The sequence below is a fragment of the Coloeus monedula genome, assembly GCF_965178545.1.
Source record: "Coloeus monedula genome assembly, chromosome: 2".
NCBI lineage: Eukaryota > Metazoa > Chordata > Aves > Passeriformes > Corvidae > Coloeus > Coloeus monedula.
In genome coordinates this window covers 20933547-20946792 of record NC_138782.1, presented here as the reverse complement: position 1 = coordinate 20946792, position 13246 = coordinate 20933547, and the positions used below count along the sequence as shown (strand labels likewise).

At 44.1% G+C, this 13246-nt stretch overlaps 1 protein-coding gene across 1 annotated transcript; it reads left to right on the top strand.

The window, feature by feature from the left end:
* Positions 1–332: 332 nt before the first annotated feature.
* On the top strand, positions 333–11864 carry APMAP (adipocyte plasma membrane associated protein). Its single transcript, XM_082303068.1, has 9 exons — positions 333–448; positions 3452–3568; positions 4066–4181; positions 5364–5456; positions 8692–8808; positions 9309–9483; positions 9938–10072; positions 10433–10625; positions 11619–11864. Exons 1-9 carry the CDS (start codon positions 357–359, stop codon positions 11826–11828), a joined length of 1248 nt encoding a protein of 415 aa, XP_082159194.1. The 5' UTR covers positions 333–356; the 3' UTR covers positions 11829–11864.
* The last annotated feature ends 1382 nt before the right edge of the window (positions 11865–13246 follow it).

Below are 13246 nucleotides of genomic sequence, written 5' to 3'. Positions count from 1 at the left end.
TTATGGAAGGAAATAATTCCTGGCACATGCAGGGCACGTGTCACAGCCAAGTGTTTCTGTAGAGGTTTTCTGCCACCGCGGTGGCTGCAGGGCGCTGCCGGCCGCGGGAACAACAGCGGGGGCCTGAATGGGGCGTGACCGGGATGAAGGGCGCGGCCCGGGAATGATGGGCGCGGCCCGGGAATAATGGGCGTGATCCGGGAATAATGGGCACGGCCCGGGAATGATGGGCGTGGCCCGGGAATAATGGGCGTGATCCAGGAATGATGGGCGTGGTCGGGGTGACGGGCGCGGCCCGGGGGTGGAGGGGCGGGGCCGCGGTTCCGGTGCGCGGCGGCGGCGGCCTCGGGATCGGGATGAATGAGGTGGAGGGGCTGCGGCAGCGGCGGCCGCTCCGCCCGCAGGTCATCACCGAGGACAGCCCGGCGCAGGAGGCCAAGGAGGGCAGGTGGGTGCCCGGCGGGGCGGCCGCCGTGACACTGCGGCTGCAGGGCCGAGGCTGGGCCCGGCCCCGGGAGCGCTGCTCGGGGAGGGCCCTGGGGGCGCGGGCTCGGCCCGGCTGGCGCGGCCGGACCGGGGGAGCGGCGGGTCGGGCTCGGAGTGCCCGGGGAGGGGCTGGAAGGGCGGGGCGGGTGCCCCGGGGCTGGGCAGAGGCCGCTGCGGGCGTGCGGAGCGAGGCCGCGGTTTCCCGGCTTGGCTGGTGCTGGGCACCCGCGGGTGTCAGCCCGGGGGTACCCCCAGTGCTGCCGCTTCTCCTGGAGCGGGCTGGCGGTGAGAGGGGTTGGGGCAGCGCCTACTGACGTATTCTGCCGAGCTGCAGGAACAGCTTTTAACAACAAAAAAATCGGTTTGATTTATGGCTCTTCTCTTTTTTTTTTTCTTTTTTGATATAGGTCTGTTTAACTCCTGTTTATCTTTTGCCAGGCAAGAAATAACAGTTATCCCATTGTGGCTTGTACAGGTTTATTGTGGGTGTGATTAAGTCCTGTATAGTTATGGTTAGTCTGTTTATACCTTGGTAGTAGTTTAAAGAGTAATCTGCAGTTTGTCAACTGATCTGCGTGTGTCGGACCTTATAAACAGTCTGTTTGTGACTAAGTTTTAAAAAAAAGATTCCATTTACAATTTTCTGTTTAGGAATTTTAAAAAAAAATTTAAAATACCTTCACTGTAACTAAAGGCAATAGCTGTAATAAGTGGTAGTGTTTGCTTCGCCTTTCATTGCATAAGGTAACTTATGCAATGAATATTGTAATATTTTTGTTCACCATCTGTCTCTTCTGCTTTGAGTACTTTCCAGATTCTTATCTCTGCCCTTCAGGGTCATCAGAATGGAATACCGTGTCTGATGGCTTGCACTCAGTCCCTGTTTTTGGAGGAGAGCATCAGTATCTCTGAGCTTGAGAGACTGCTCCTCCTGCCTTCAGCCTCTCTTGGTCAAATCAGATGAATTTCTAGGGCTCTATCACTGACCCGAAGTATTCACAGGGGCTGTTCTGTTCTGAACAAGGAAGGAAATTCCTGCACCTGGCCTTTCTCTGGCTAGTAGCCATGGCAGAAACTCTTGAGGACAGTTGCTTTTCTCTCCAGCCCAGCAGCCAAGGAGATGAAACAGCCTGGCCTGCTGGCTATGGTGACCCATAGTAGCATCTTGCCAGCCAACTATTATTTTCAAGAGCTGGTTTAATGGCTTGTCTTTTTAGTTCTAAATTGCTGTAATTATAGCTGGAGTCCTGGTCAGTTGCTGTATGGAGATTTGTGGCTGCAGCCCATGTAGGATTAATTAATCAGGGACACAATTGGCTAAGGTATTCTGTTTCACTGTTGGTGAACCTACCTCAGTGATTCTTTCCAGTGACTGACACTTGTCAGTATTCAATATTGTGTAGTTTGTTAAGGATTCTGAGTAGATGACTTTTTAGTTTATTTTTTTTGTACAGCTTTTCAGTTTCATTTAAATTCTCGTGGTTTCAGCAGTGTCTAAACTAGGTCTTGCAAATTTGCAGTCTTGAAGTGTGAGTTTGCTTGTCACCTTATTCTTCCTGCCTTTTTTCTTTATTGTCAGTTCCTTGCAAGTTTGGTTGAGGATCAGAAATATGACCCTTACTTAAATCATGCTTTTAGGAGCTTTAATTAGGTTGGCTTTGGCAGATGAGTTCCCATTCTGTTCCCGTTCATTCCCAGCTCCTTTTGTGTGAGCTGTTCTCAGCTGTCACAGAGATGCTCAGGTGTCTGCTGACAGTACTTTTAATCTTACATTGTTGAGCTTTCATCTCTTGAAGGACAGTAGAAAGACAAGGCCAAGGGCTGAAGTCTTTGTGTAAACTTGGGGATTGCCTTTGATCTTTACCCCCTGCTCTCAATTCCAGATCCAAGGGGACACAGACTGGGAGGTTTTTGCTTCCTCAAGACATCTACTGTTAAAGCAGGAAGTGCTTAAGTCCTGCCTAAACCCTAATATCTAGTTCTGTCCTTGATGTTCTCACTGATAATCCCAAAGGTTACCTTGATGTTGATATCAGTACTACAAATACATGTATTTAGCTCCCCAGTTTGGATATCTGTGTTCTGGACAGTGGTTCATACTTCCTACTGTCTGGATGATTGGCTAGTGAAGGACATAACAGGGGAAGTGGTCCAAGGATTAGTGCAGAACCACCAGGCACTGTTTGTCTTTATTTAGCTGATCCTACAAGGAGCCTGTCTGGTTGGGCCACTGAAGGGTTCAGAACAGCTAAAATTGTAACAGCTGCTTTTCCAGTTCAAGGCTAGGATTTGTTGAGTTTGATTAATTCCTCTAAAACTTGTTGAGAGCAAAACCTGGGTTTCTCCAGTGGAAGAAATTTTTACTTATTTTATTGTGTGTTTTAATGGGTAAAGAGAAAATACGTAATTTCTTTTGGGTGCTGGGGCTTGAATTTCAAACCAATGCTCACTAAGTTAAGCAGCCATTCATTTAACTTCCTCTGTGTTTGCTGTTTTAGGGGAAGTTTTTATTCAAAGTTAGTGCTGGATGGAAAGCATTGCCAAAACTGAAGATCAAGTTAAAAAACCCCCCAACCACTCCCCAACCAAAAAACCCTTGTCTCTTAGGTGTTTTGGGGGTTTTTTTTGCTTGTTTGTGGGGGGTTTTGGGTGGGGTTTGGTTTGTTTTTTTGGTTGGTTGGTTGGTTTTGTTTTGGCTTATTTTGTTTGTTTGTTTGTATTTTAGTCAGCTATAACTTGTAGAATGAATGAAACCTTCACATAAAAATGTTCAGCCTTGTATGATGCTGGTATTCTGAGATTTTTCTCTTATCCTAATATGTTCAAAATGGACCTTGAAGGTCAGGATGGTGATTGTGCAAAAGTGTTAGTTTCCTTTTCTGAAGAAAGGAGGCTGCTACAGAATTTTTGAGGACTATAGTATCTGAAAATAATATTAATCCTGTTCCTTGTTTGGTTTTGGCAGCACTTACAGCAGCAAGGTGTTCCGTGTTACCTTCCTGACTTTGGCTGTGTCTGTGGCTGTGCCACTGCTTGGAGTGACTGTTCTGCTGGATTGTCCTATAGACCCTCAGCCCATAAGGTAAATGGTTGTTTGGTTTCAAAGTGAATGTTCTGGAAGCATAACTTCTCCTGTGTGCTCTGTTGCTTTGTTTCAGCAAACAAGAGTTAACAATGTGAAGTGGTTCTATGTGGATTGAGAAACTGAGGAGTGATTGCGATGTTATCCACACCCAGTCTGTTTCTGAGCCATCTTGTGCAGTGGTGTGTCACTGCTGATCATTGAAGGAGCTGAATTACTTTCTTTAGTCATTAATCTAGAAAATTATTTTCTGCTGCCCAAACTGTCAGTGCAGCCTGTGATTACACATATACACTCTTGCCTTCTGTGAGACAAGAACTGCATTTTCACTAAAGGCCAAGTGCTCAGGCTATTGCAACACTTTTTGAAATATGCTTCATGTAAAGCATCAGTCAGATGGGCAGGAGTTGGCAAACTAGGGGAAAAAATGAACAAATGTGTTGCTCAAGAATGTTTGCATTTTGTGCAAAAGATCATGAGGTCCTCCTGTTTTATAGTTTGAAGGAGCCTCCCCTCCTGACGGGTGTTTTAGAGCCCAACACCAAGTTACGAAAAGCTGAACGGCTGTGGGAAAACCATCTCATTGGACCAGAGTCCATTGTCAATATTGGGGGTAAGCACTGACAAAATCAGCTTTTAAAGAAGGCTCTTTAAATGTTGTTCCATTGGTAAGAGTTTGTTCAGCAGTAGACCTCCTAGATAACAAATTCTGGAAGTTATTTTGAATGGGTAGGTTTTTGTAAAAGTAATTGTATTATGCAGCAAAACCTGGGTGCTCTATACTGCTTTTCTCCTCTTTCATGAGTTCAAAATAAATCTTGTTGCCAGATTAAAAGTCCCTATCTTCCAGGACTGAAAGCATTAGCAATGTAGTCAGGGGCTACTTATGTTTGGAGGAAGTGGTCCCATTTTTTCATTTGGCTAGCTCTTAACTGGGAATTCATATTTAGAAGCTATGCCTGTTCTTTTAAAGCCCTTTGCTGCTGAGGGAGCTGAATTTTGTGATGTTCATATTTTCTTTTATGACAGGAAAAAAAATCTCAAATTGATAAATAGCATATTTACATTTTAGTGCTGTTCCACAATATCATAGCCCATATTCATAACTCCCTCGTGTTCCATATTAATAACTCCTAAAGCTTGGATTCTTCTTGCAAGAAATCTAATGAACACAGGTGCCTTTCTGTACTTCCCTCTTGTGGCAATGTGTTCTCCCCAGATCACAAACCCTTGCCACCTCTGAGCACTTTCTTAACGAGTTACCTGTCCTTCTAATGCCATGACATCCTCTTAGCAGGAACCCAGCATTGTACAGGGGTTGTTTCTTGTGCCTGCTGAAGAAGGGGTAAGGCTAGAAACTACTCTTAACCCTTACTGAAAGATCCTTCAGTGCAAGAGGTGCTCAGAAGCCCTATAATTTATTTTCCTTCTACTATATCTTCTAATTAAATAGTAAAATATTTTAAAGAAATTACATTATCCAGTAAGAAGCTGCTGCAAATTCCTTCCTCAGATTACACTTTTTTACCTGTATCTGTAAACAATGTATGAAAAGGATTACCTGAAGCTATTGGGTTTTTTTATGTTGCCTGGTTTCATCGGTCTCATTGGAAACTCTTTATGGAAGCTTTCCTGCAAGGGACAGCTGACCTATGAGTGAAATAATCAACCTGACTGGGAATAAGTTTTCTGTGAATAAATGTTGAAGTCTCCTTATTCCCTACTTCATGCTAGTAGAAGGATGTTTACCAGTATGGTTTTGTGATCAGCCTAATCACACAAGTTGTTTTTGCAGATGTTCTGTTTACTGGGACAGCTGATGGGAAGATTGTCAAAATTGAAGATGGGGAAATACAAACAGTAGCTAGAATTGGCCACGGTCCTTGTGGTGAGTGACAGCTCCTGAACATAGTGTGCCTGAAAATGTCTGGGTCAAGGGCATGTGTTGGTTGAACTGTGTTCAGTCTGGATTGCAGGTGCATATCTTGCTCTGCAGGAATTTGTAGCAGAAATATGGATGTATTTGTTTCAGTGAAGTAAGAGTGAAAATATGTACATTGGAAGGAAGAGTAGAGCAGAGGGCCAAAAGAACAGGAGTGGATAGTTTTGATAGCAAAGCACACAGTTTCCAGCAGTAAAATTTAAGAATGCAAGGGGATTTTGTGTCATGACTATAAGGCCTTCAACATGGATGATGTGCTGGTGGAAGATCCTGCATCTTAACATCGGGAGGAAGACAAAGTTGAAGTGCATCACAAATAACATTCCTTTTCCTGTTAGTCCATCCAGAAAAAGCATTTATCTTAAGAAGAAAATGGGCAGCAACCTGGTCTGATATTTGTGGAAGCTGAAGTTACCAAGATTCTGAGGTGAAGGGCCACCTCATAAAAACTGAGGACTCCTAAACAAGTGTGAGTGAATGAACTCTAAGCTAATGTGTGAGTGGAAAAGTGTCTTGCTTTGAAACAATTATATGGGCTGGACACTCCAAAATGAGTTCTCTCTCCTTACATTTTTAACCCTTCCCCTTTCACCAATAAAGGAGAGATGAACGTGAGAAGATGTAAGTGAAAAAATAGCAGTTTACTAAAAAATAAAACAGCAAAAACCAAGATAACAGTAATAACCACTGGATACAAATGGTGCTGAATCCTGTTGACAAAGAAAAACCAACACAGCAACCAAGCCTTCATGGTCACAGAACTCTCTCATCCCCCAAACAACAGCTAGCAGGGAACAAGGACAAAACAGAAGAACCCTGGAGAACTGTTCCTGTCCAAAATCAGTCAAATGGTGCCGATCCATCTATCTGCTCCACACACACAGGAGGTCTCCCAACAGTGGCAGCTGGAGCTGTGGCAGCAGCTGGGACTCCTGGAGAGGGGAGGATGGTGCTGGTGGAGCTGTCCTGGGTGGCAGCAGGAATACAAAGGTCTGAAGGAAGCATCCTCCCCGGATCAGAGACGGGGCTGCCCCTGGCAACAGCGGCCAAAAAGCTGTTATGGAATTCTGCAAAGCCCAGAGATAAACAAACCTGCCAAGCTGCCTCGCACTGCCTCAACTCAGAGAACCTGCCACAGGCAACTTTCTTAGCAGCCTGGCCAAAAAAAGCTGCAGCCTCTGCTCTGAAGTCCTGGGGAGAACAGAGGAGCTCCATGTGCCTGTTCCCTCTCTATTGTAAAGGGACCTCAGGCCACCTGCCTCTGTGAGCTCAGGGTAAAACACCCCAGTTCTGCTTCCAGCCCCTGGGTTCTAAAGGGACAGTGGTCATCTTGGGCAGGGTGGCGTAGGGAAGATACGGAATACAATACACAGTCTTTGTGTTACCCAGGACAGAAGGACAACAATTTACTTAGAGATTTTTAAAAATAAATATCCCCTTCCCCATCTACAGATTTCTGCCTTGCATTTTGTTGTACCTATTTCCCTTCCTCTGTTTGTAAGTACAGTGGGAGTTGTGGCTGCACTTGCTTTAGCAGAGATCCTGCATTGGGGATGGTATTTTTGTTTTCTCACTGCTAAATTGCAGTTATTTCTTGTGGAATTCCACACCTCTTTCTGAACAAATTATTTGCTTCATTTAATGAGAGTTTTGGAACTGAATGAGGAAAACTGGTAGCATCTTGTTTATTACAGAACCATCTCTATGGGAAGCTTAATGCTGGCCATCTCAGCAGTGCCTGGGCAGTCTGAGAAGCCTGGCTGGTGTTTGTTGGGACTGATGGGAGCTTTGTTTGTGGTAATGATACAGAAGCTCATCTGAGGTTCTGCAGCCCTGTGCTGATTGCCAGTTAGAAGTTAAGGTCAGCAACTGTTGCTCTCCCTATTAGCTCTCATTGACATTTTATCCATGTAATTTTATGTGGATGCTCACGTGATTGGACTCTGGACTGATTTGGCAGCACTCTCTTGGCTGCCTGACAGGTAGAACAGCCTTGGTAGGACAGCTGATGGGAAGCTGAATTTAGGCATGAATGTGGATGGGGGTGGGTGTGAAAAATCACCTTTGCTGTGCTTATTTCCATTGGACTTGAACAGCTTGGGAGAGGTGGGAAGGTTGTGCTGCCCTGTTTCTTTGGGGCCAGAGTGGTAATGGGGAACCTGGACTTTTGTGCTCCTTGATTTGGGAAGTGGAAAGGCTGTAGCCATCTGCCTTCTCCAAAAATTTCTCTTGGTAACTTTTCAAACTGCTGATGTTCTGAAGTTCTTAGCTCTTCAGGACTCAAATATTTCCTTGAATTTATCTAAATTCTTCGGGTTTGCAGAATTCCCCTTCCTCCTCATATAGGAGTCTTCAGAGTCTGTCTTGAGAAAGTAGCTGTTTCAATGTTGGACCTTTCCAGAAAAAGAAAGGTTCTTCTAAATTAAAAATTAATTTAATAAAAAAAACTCCAAAACCCCCCACAAACCTGCAGTAAAACTGATTCTTTCTGAGAAGAAGCATCTTGTTAAATGCACTTTTCTGGTATTTACCCCATCCTCGGCAGCTGTTAGTTACTAGCCTGACAGATTCTGTGATTATGACTGGTGAAAACACAGCGTGGGGATATCTGCTTCAGTCCCCCCTAGTAAACTAAGAATCATCTCTTTAATGAATGTATGTGCCACATACATGTCATAGAGTTTTTATAAACCACAGTTTGAAGCAAAGGTCACATGTCCAAGCAAAGGAAAAAGAAAAATCCTCAAATATTTTACTCTCTGCTTCCCATCAGCCAGTGATATCTGACTGCTTTGCAGGAAGCAGGGCTGCAGCACGTGTAGCGTTTGTTTTGGAAGACAAATGTTTTAAATAATGAATGCTTCCCCTTTCTCCTCGTTTTTCTTAGCTTTCATATCTCAGCTGACACCATATGGTATAGAATGTCCCTTTGGTCATTTTGGGCCAGCTGTCCTGGCTGTGTCCCCTCCCAGGATCTTGCCTACTCCCAGCCTGCTCGAGCAGGGAATGCTGGAGAGAGCACTGATGCTGTGCCAGTCCTGCTCAGCAGTAGCCAAAACACCTTTCTAGCTGCCTGTGCAAAGCATCTTCATCTCAGCCAGACCCAACACACCTGTGTAGGTACCCTGAATGCCTTGTATGAATTTCTGTTTGCAAAACCATTTTAAAATTGTTTCCAAAGGAGGCCGTGAGGATGAGCCAACGTGTGGAAGACCACTTGGCATGCGCGTGGGGCCAAATAACACCCTGTTTGTGGCAGATGCTTATTATGGACTCTACGAAGTTGATCCTAATACAGGTATGACTTTTGTGCACAGAAGTTCTCTTCCACTGACAAATCTGGGCTTCATTTGCAGTTTTGCCAGATGCTGCAGGCAAAACAATGCCTGTCTTCATTGTAAAGTGATTTGGAGCTGTCTGGATGAAATGACTCATGCAAGAACTTGATATTTATTTTCCTGTAGCAATCACTTCCTCTCTGTATCTGACTGCCTGGATCAGAGCTACCAGTGACTTATCTTCTGGCATTACTTGATTTTTGTTGTTAAAATTGGTACCCCAGGGTCCATGAATAGAGCTCTGTTGTAGCTGTTTTGGTTTTCATAAAAGGAAAGGAAAAAGATTGTTACATAAAACTTTTTGTCATGCTTGCTGTACTTTTGCTTCTGCCTTGATCTCACTGTGGTAGTGAAAAGCTCTCCCCTTCCCTGTAACCCAAATCTACACAAAGTGAAGAGAGATGCATTTTGGTGGTTACACTGTGTGTCTTTTCTTTTCTTCTCTTCTTTTTGTAACCAGGTGAAATGAAAACGCTTGTGTCAACCAAAACACTGATAGAAGGCCAGAAGTTGTCTTTTGTAAATGATCTTACAGTGACCAGGGATGGGAGGAAAATCTACTTCACTGACTCCAGCAGTAAATGGCAAAGACGAGACTACTTGTTCCTGGTTATGGAAGGCACAGATGATGGGCGGCAAGTATCTCCCCCCCAAGGCATTTAACTTGCTGTAAGCTCACTTGTAGGAGTGGACTTCACCACTTCCTTGCTCTTCACATGTTTTCTCTTTATGAACCCACCTCTGCAAACATTGCACTGCCCAGGAGAGGGTGAGGGAATGTGTGGGTGTTGCTAATGAGATCTTGCAGCCAAATAAATGAGATTCCCCTTTTTCCTTCAAGAGGAGTGGCATGGGACATTTGTTTTAAAAGTGTAGGTGTTAGCATTACCTTCAGCCCAAATCCTTCCTGAATGCTGCCAGTCTCAAGTGCCTTATTCTCTTATTTCTCTTGTGTTCATAAACAAATGCTTCCTCGCTATTCTGCCTTCTTAACTCAAGTGAGGTGTGTGTGAGAAAAGATGGAATGCCTGAAGAACAAAACACAGATGCATAAATTTTCATCTTCACTCAAAAATGGTTTCTTTTTAGCCTCCTTGAATATGACACAGTGACAAAAGAAGTGAAAGTCTTAATGGTGGGGCTGAGGTTTCCCAATGGTGTGCAGCTCTCTCCTGCGGAAGACTTTGTCCTGGTGCAGGAGACAACCATGGCTAGAATCAGAAGGCAAGTATGACTTGGAAATTATTACCAGTCTGTTTAGGGATTGTTTAAATAAACAAGTGGAGTGACAGAAGAAACCTTACACTTTATTTATGCCTAGTTATAAATGACAAGGTGACCTTCTTCAATACTTAATTTTTTTATTACACTGTAAACATCTGGGCTGCATAATCTTTCCATCATGGGCTCCTTAAGCACAGTGGAGTAAGCTCACTTTTTTCCTGGGGAGAAGTGTGTGGCAGTGCTGTATTTCCCTGCACCGAAAATAATGGGGAAAAAATTTTTTTTAAAATTTTGGAACTCTCATTTATTATTTAAACTGCTTGAGTTAAGATGTTCTAATCTATTATCTATAACTTTCAGGTATTATGTGTCTGGGCTGATGAAAGGTGGAGCAGATATGTTTGTTGAGAATATGCCTGGTCTTCCAGACAATATCAGGTTAAGCAGCTCTGGAGGATATTGGGTAGCTATGGCAGCTGTGCGACCCAATCCTGGATTTTCTTTGTTGGACTTCTTATCTGAAAAACCATGGATTAAAAGGATGATATTTAAGGTAAAAAATTATAATATTAAAAAGATTTTTTTTTTAAAAAATCACCTTCAGTATAGGAATGGAAGTGATAAATATTTGTTTGTCCTGTTTCTTCCTCTTCACAGGAAGATTTAAAAAAACATTAGGGGCTGTGGTTAAAACTGTTGTTGCTTTCCCCTGGTAGAATAATCCTTATGTATTCATAGGCAGTAAAATTTAGCATTTGCTTCTTTGAGTAGCAGGTGCACATCTCTTAAGTTGCCTTCCATCTTGATCTTAGGAAAGAAAAAGAGCCTATCTCTAACCATGCAGCAGCACAGGATCTACATTTGGATATGTGAAGACTTCACCTGAAGTGCCTAAACTGCTTATTGCCAGGTGTCTGAAGAGCGTTTGGGAAGTGTGAGCTGTTCCCATGCCTGCGCTAGGCACCCTAGGAGACAGAGTGTACGTTGTGGATGGTGTTAGGTGACATTTTGTTCTGGTTCACTATGCCTGTTGTTGTGTCACCCCGCTTTAGGATGAGCAAGGATAATGTATTTTTTTAAGGGCTAGAGAAACAGCATGGTGCTTTTCAAACAATGCAAAGACTTGGAAATACTCCTGTCCTCGAAAAAAATAAAAATCAGCAAGCAGTGCTTAGGATTCCATTGCAGCTGAACAAGCTCTGTGCTGTTCCTGTCTCTCCTGGTGCAGTGCAGGAGCTCTGAGTGATGCTGTGGGGAGCTTGGCATCAGCTGCACCAGAACAAGCTGCTGTCTCTTGTGTGGGCAACCTTTCAGCCTGCCTCTGGAGTACAGTGAGCTTCTGCTGATCTGTTTGTTTCTTCTAAAGTTGGCTTTTCAGATATTAATGTGTTAACCCTGTGTAATGGTGTTTACTCAGAATGTGTCCTTATGCTCTTAGCTGCCGCTTCTGAGGAGCGTGGAGTGGTCTTTGCCTGTATAAATGTCTGAGACCTGATTGTGGAGAACAAAACCTCTTGTTAATTTTCTTTTTTTTCTTCTCTTTCAGTTGCTGAGTCAGGAAACTGTGGCAAAGTTTGTACCCAAATATAGCCTTGTTGTTGAACTCAGTGAGACAGGATCCTACAAAAGAAGCTTCCATGATCCCAACGGAGTGACAGTGGCTTATGTCAGTGAGGTACATGAACACAATGGACACCTTTACCTGGGATCCTTCCGCTCTCCCTATATTTGCAGACTTGATCTCCAACATGTTTAACTGCCCATCCATGATGAAGTCCTGCTGTCCTGTACTACTCCAGAGGTGCAAAGGAAGCATGTGCTCGAGGCAGGGTGTGACCAAGGACAAAAAGTGACAGACAGTCTGTTAAGGTGCAGTAGCACTGTCGCCATAGGAAAACGTACAGCTTGCTGTACCTGTCCTCTGTCTTGGCTGACTGCTCATGCTCTGGAGTTGGCCTGCATTATTGTTCATATCTAAGGACTATGGTGAGGCATCTTCATTCAGTTCTTTGTTCCTCCAAGGAAATCCATCGATTTTCCTGTGCCCAGCCTTGTTTGGAGTCATCTTAAACAGACACCATCATGTCACCTTTAATGCAATTCTGTGTCCTGTTACACTGGAAGGATTTGTGATGGATGGAATTTAATTGTGTATGATTTGGGTGGAAGAGGGTGGCTTGCATGTGTTTATTTCTGTTTTAGTGCCTCCTGTCCAGGAGTGATTACAGTGCATGTTCTAATGTCATACCATGGTGCTGTGGTAGAGGCAGCAATATCCAGGACATGCCTAGGAATCTAGTAATGCCATTGGGTTTCTTCAGTCTCAACCTGTGTAAGTCACACCAGACATTGCAATTAACTGTTAATCAACATGCAGGATCAAATTGGATCGTTACCTGTGGACTCCTGTGTTTCTTTATAGCTTTGAGGTCAGATGATGAATGAAAGTTGCATTTTCTGTGTTATTAAGGACTAGTTCCAGTGGGTCTTAAAAGGGTTGTTTGTAGTATTTCCTCCATGTTTACCAGGTCCTGAAAGTCTTCTGTTCCTTGTCTATGTGACTGTGCCTGGGAGAAGAGGGCTAGCTGCAGGAATCCTCTTCAACATGCTTTTTATGAAGAAATGGTTAAGATTGTGGGGAAGATTGGTGTCTGAAGATGGATGTGGACTCAAAAGGCCCCTGTAAAATCTACTGTTGGTGGATGAGGAAGGCTTAGGTGGAGGATTTTGGAATGCAGTAGTAACTCATGGATGCTTTCTGGCATCTCCAGGGACTTCCTCTGTTAACAGATACTCTGCTTGGTAAATGCAGAGAGTGCTTTTCTGTCAGCTATTGCGAAGGAAAGCCTGTGCTGTTGCATGTTGTGTCTGGAATGGCTGGCAACACAAAGAAATTCCAGACAACAAATCAGCTTCATAGAGGAGCCAAGGAGGAGAAGGGCAGTGGTGGACCTGGTGCTCACCAACAGAGAGGAAGTTGGGCAAAAATGCCAGGAAGCCTGTGTGGATGAACAAGGAGCTCCTGGGCAAGCTCAAACACTAAAAGGAAGCCTACAGAGGGTGGAAGCAGGGGCTGTAGCCTAGCAGGAATAAAGAGAGGTTGTCCAAGCAGCCAGGGATCGGGTTAGAGGAGATAGAGCCCTGAGAGAATTTAACATGGCCGGGGACATCAAG

Bases quoted from the DNA above. Each gene is read 5' to 3' on its own strand.
- APMAP (XM_082303068.1), top strand. From the start codon at position 357: ATGAATGAGGTGGAGGGGCTGCGGCAGCGGCGGCCGCTCCGCCCGCAG. The intron at 449-3,451 runs GTGGGTGCCCGG...TGGTTTTGGCAG, and splicing joins CAGGAGGCCAAGGAGGGCAG to CACTTACAGCAGCAAGGTGT. The intron at 10,073-10,432 runs GCAAGTATGACT...TATAACTTTCAG, and splicing joins ACCATGGCTAGAATCAGAAG to GTATTATGTGTCTGGGCTGA.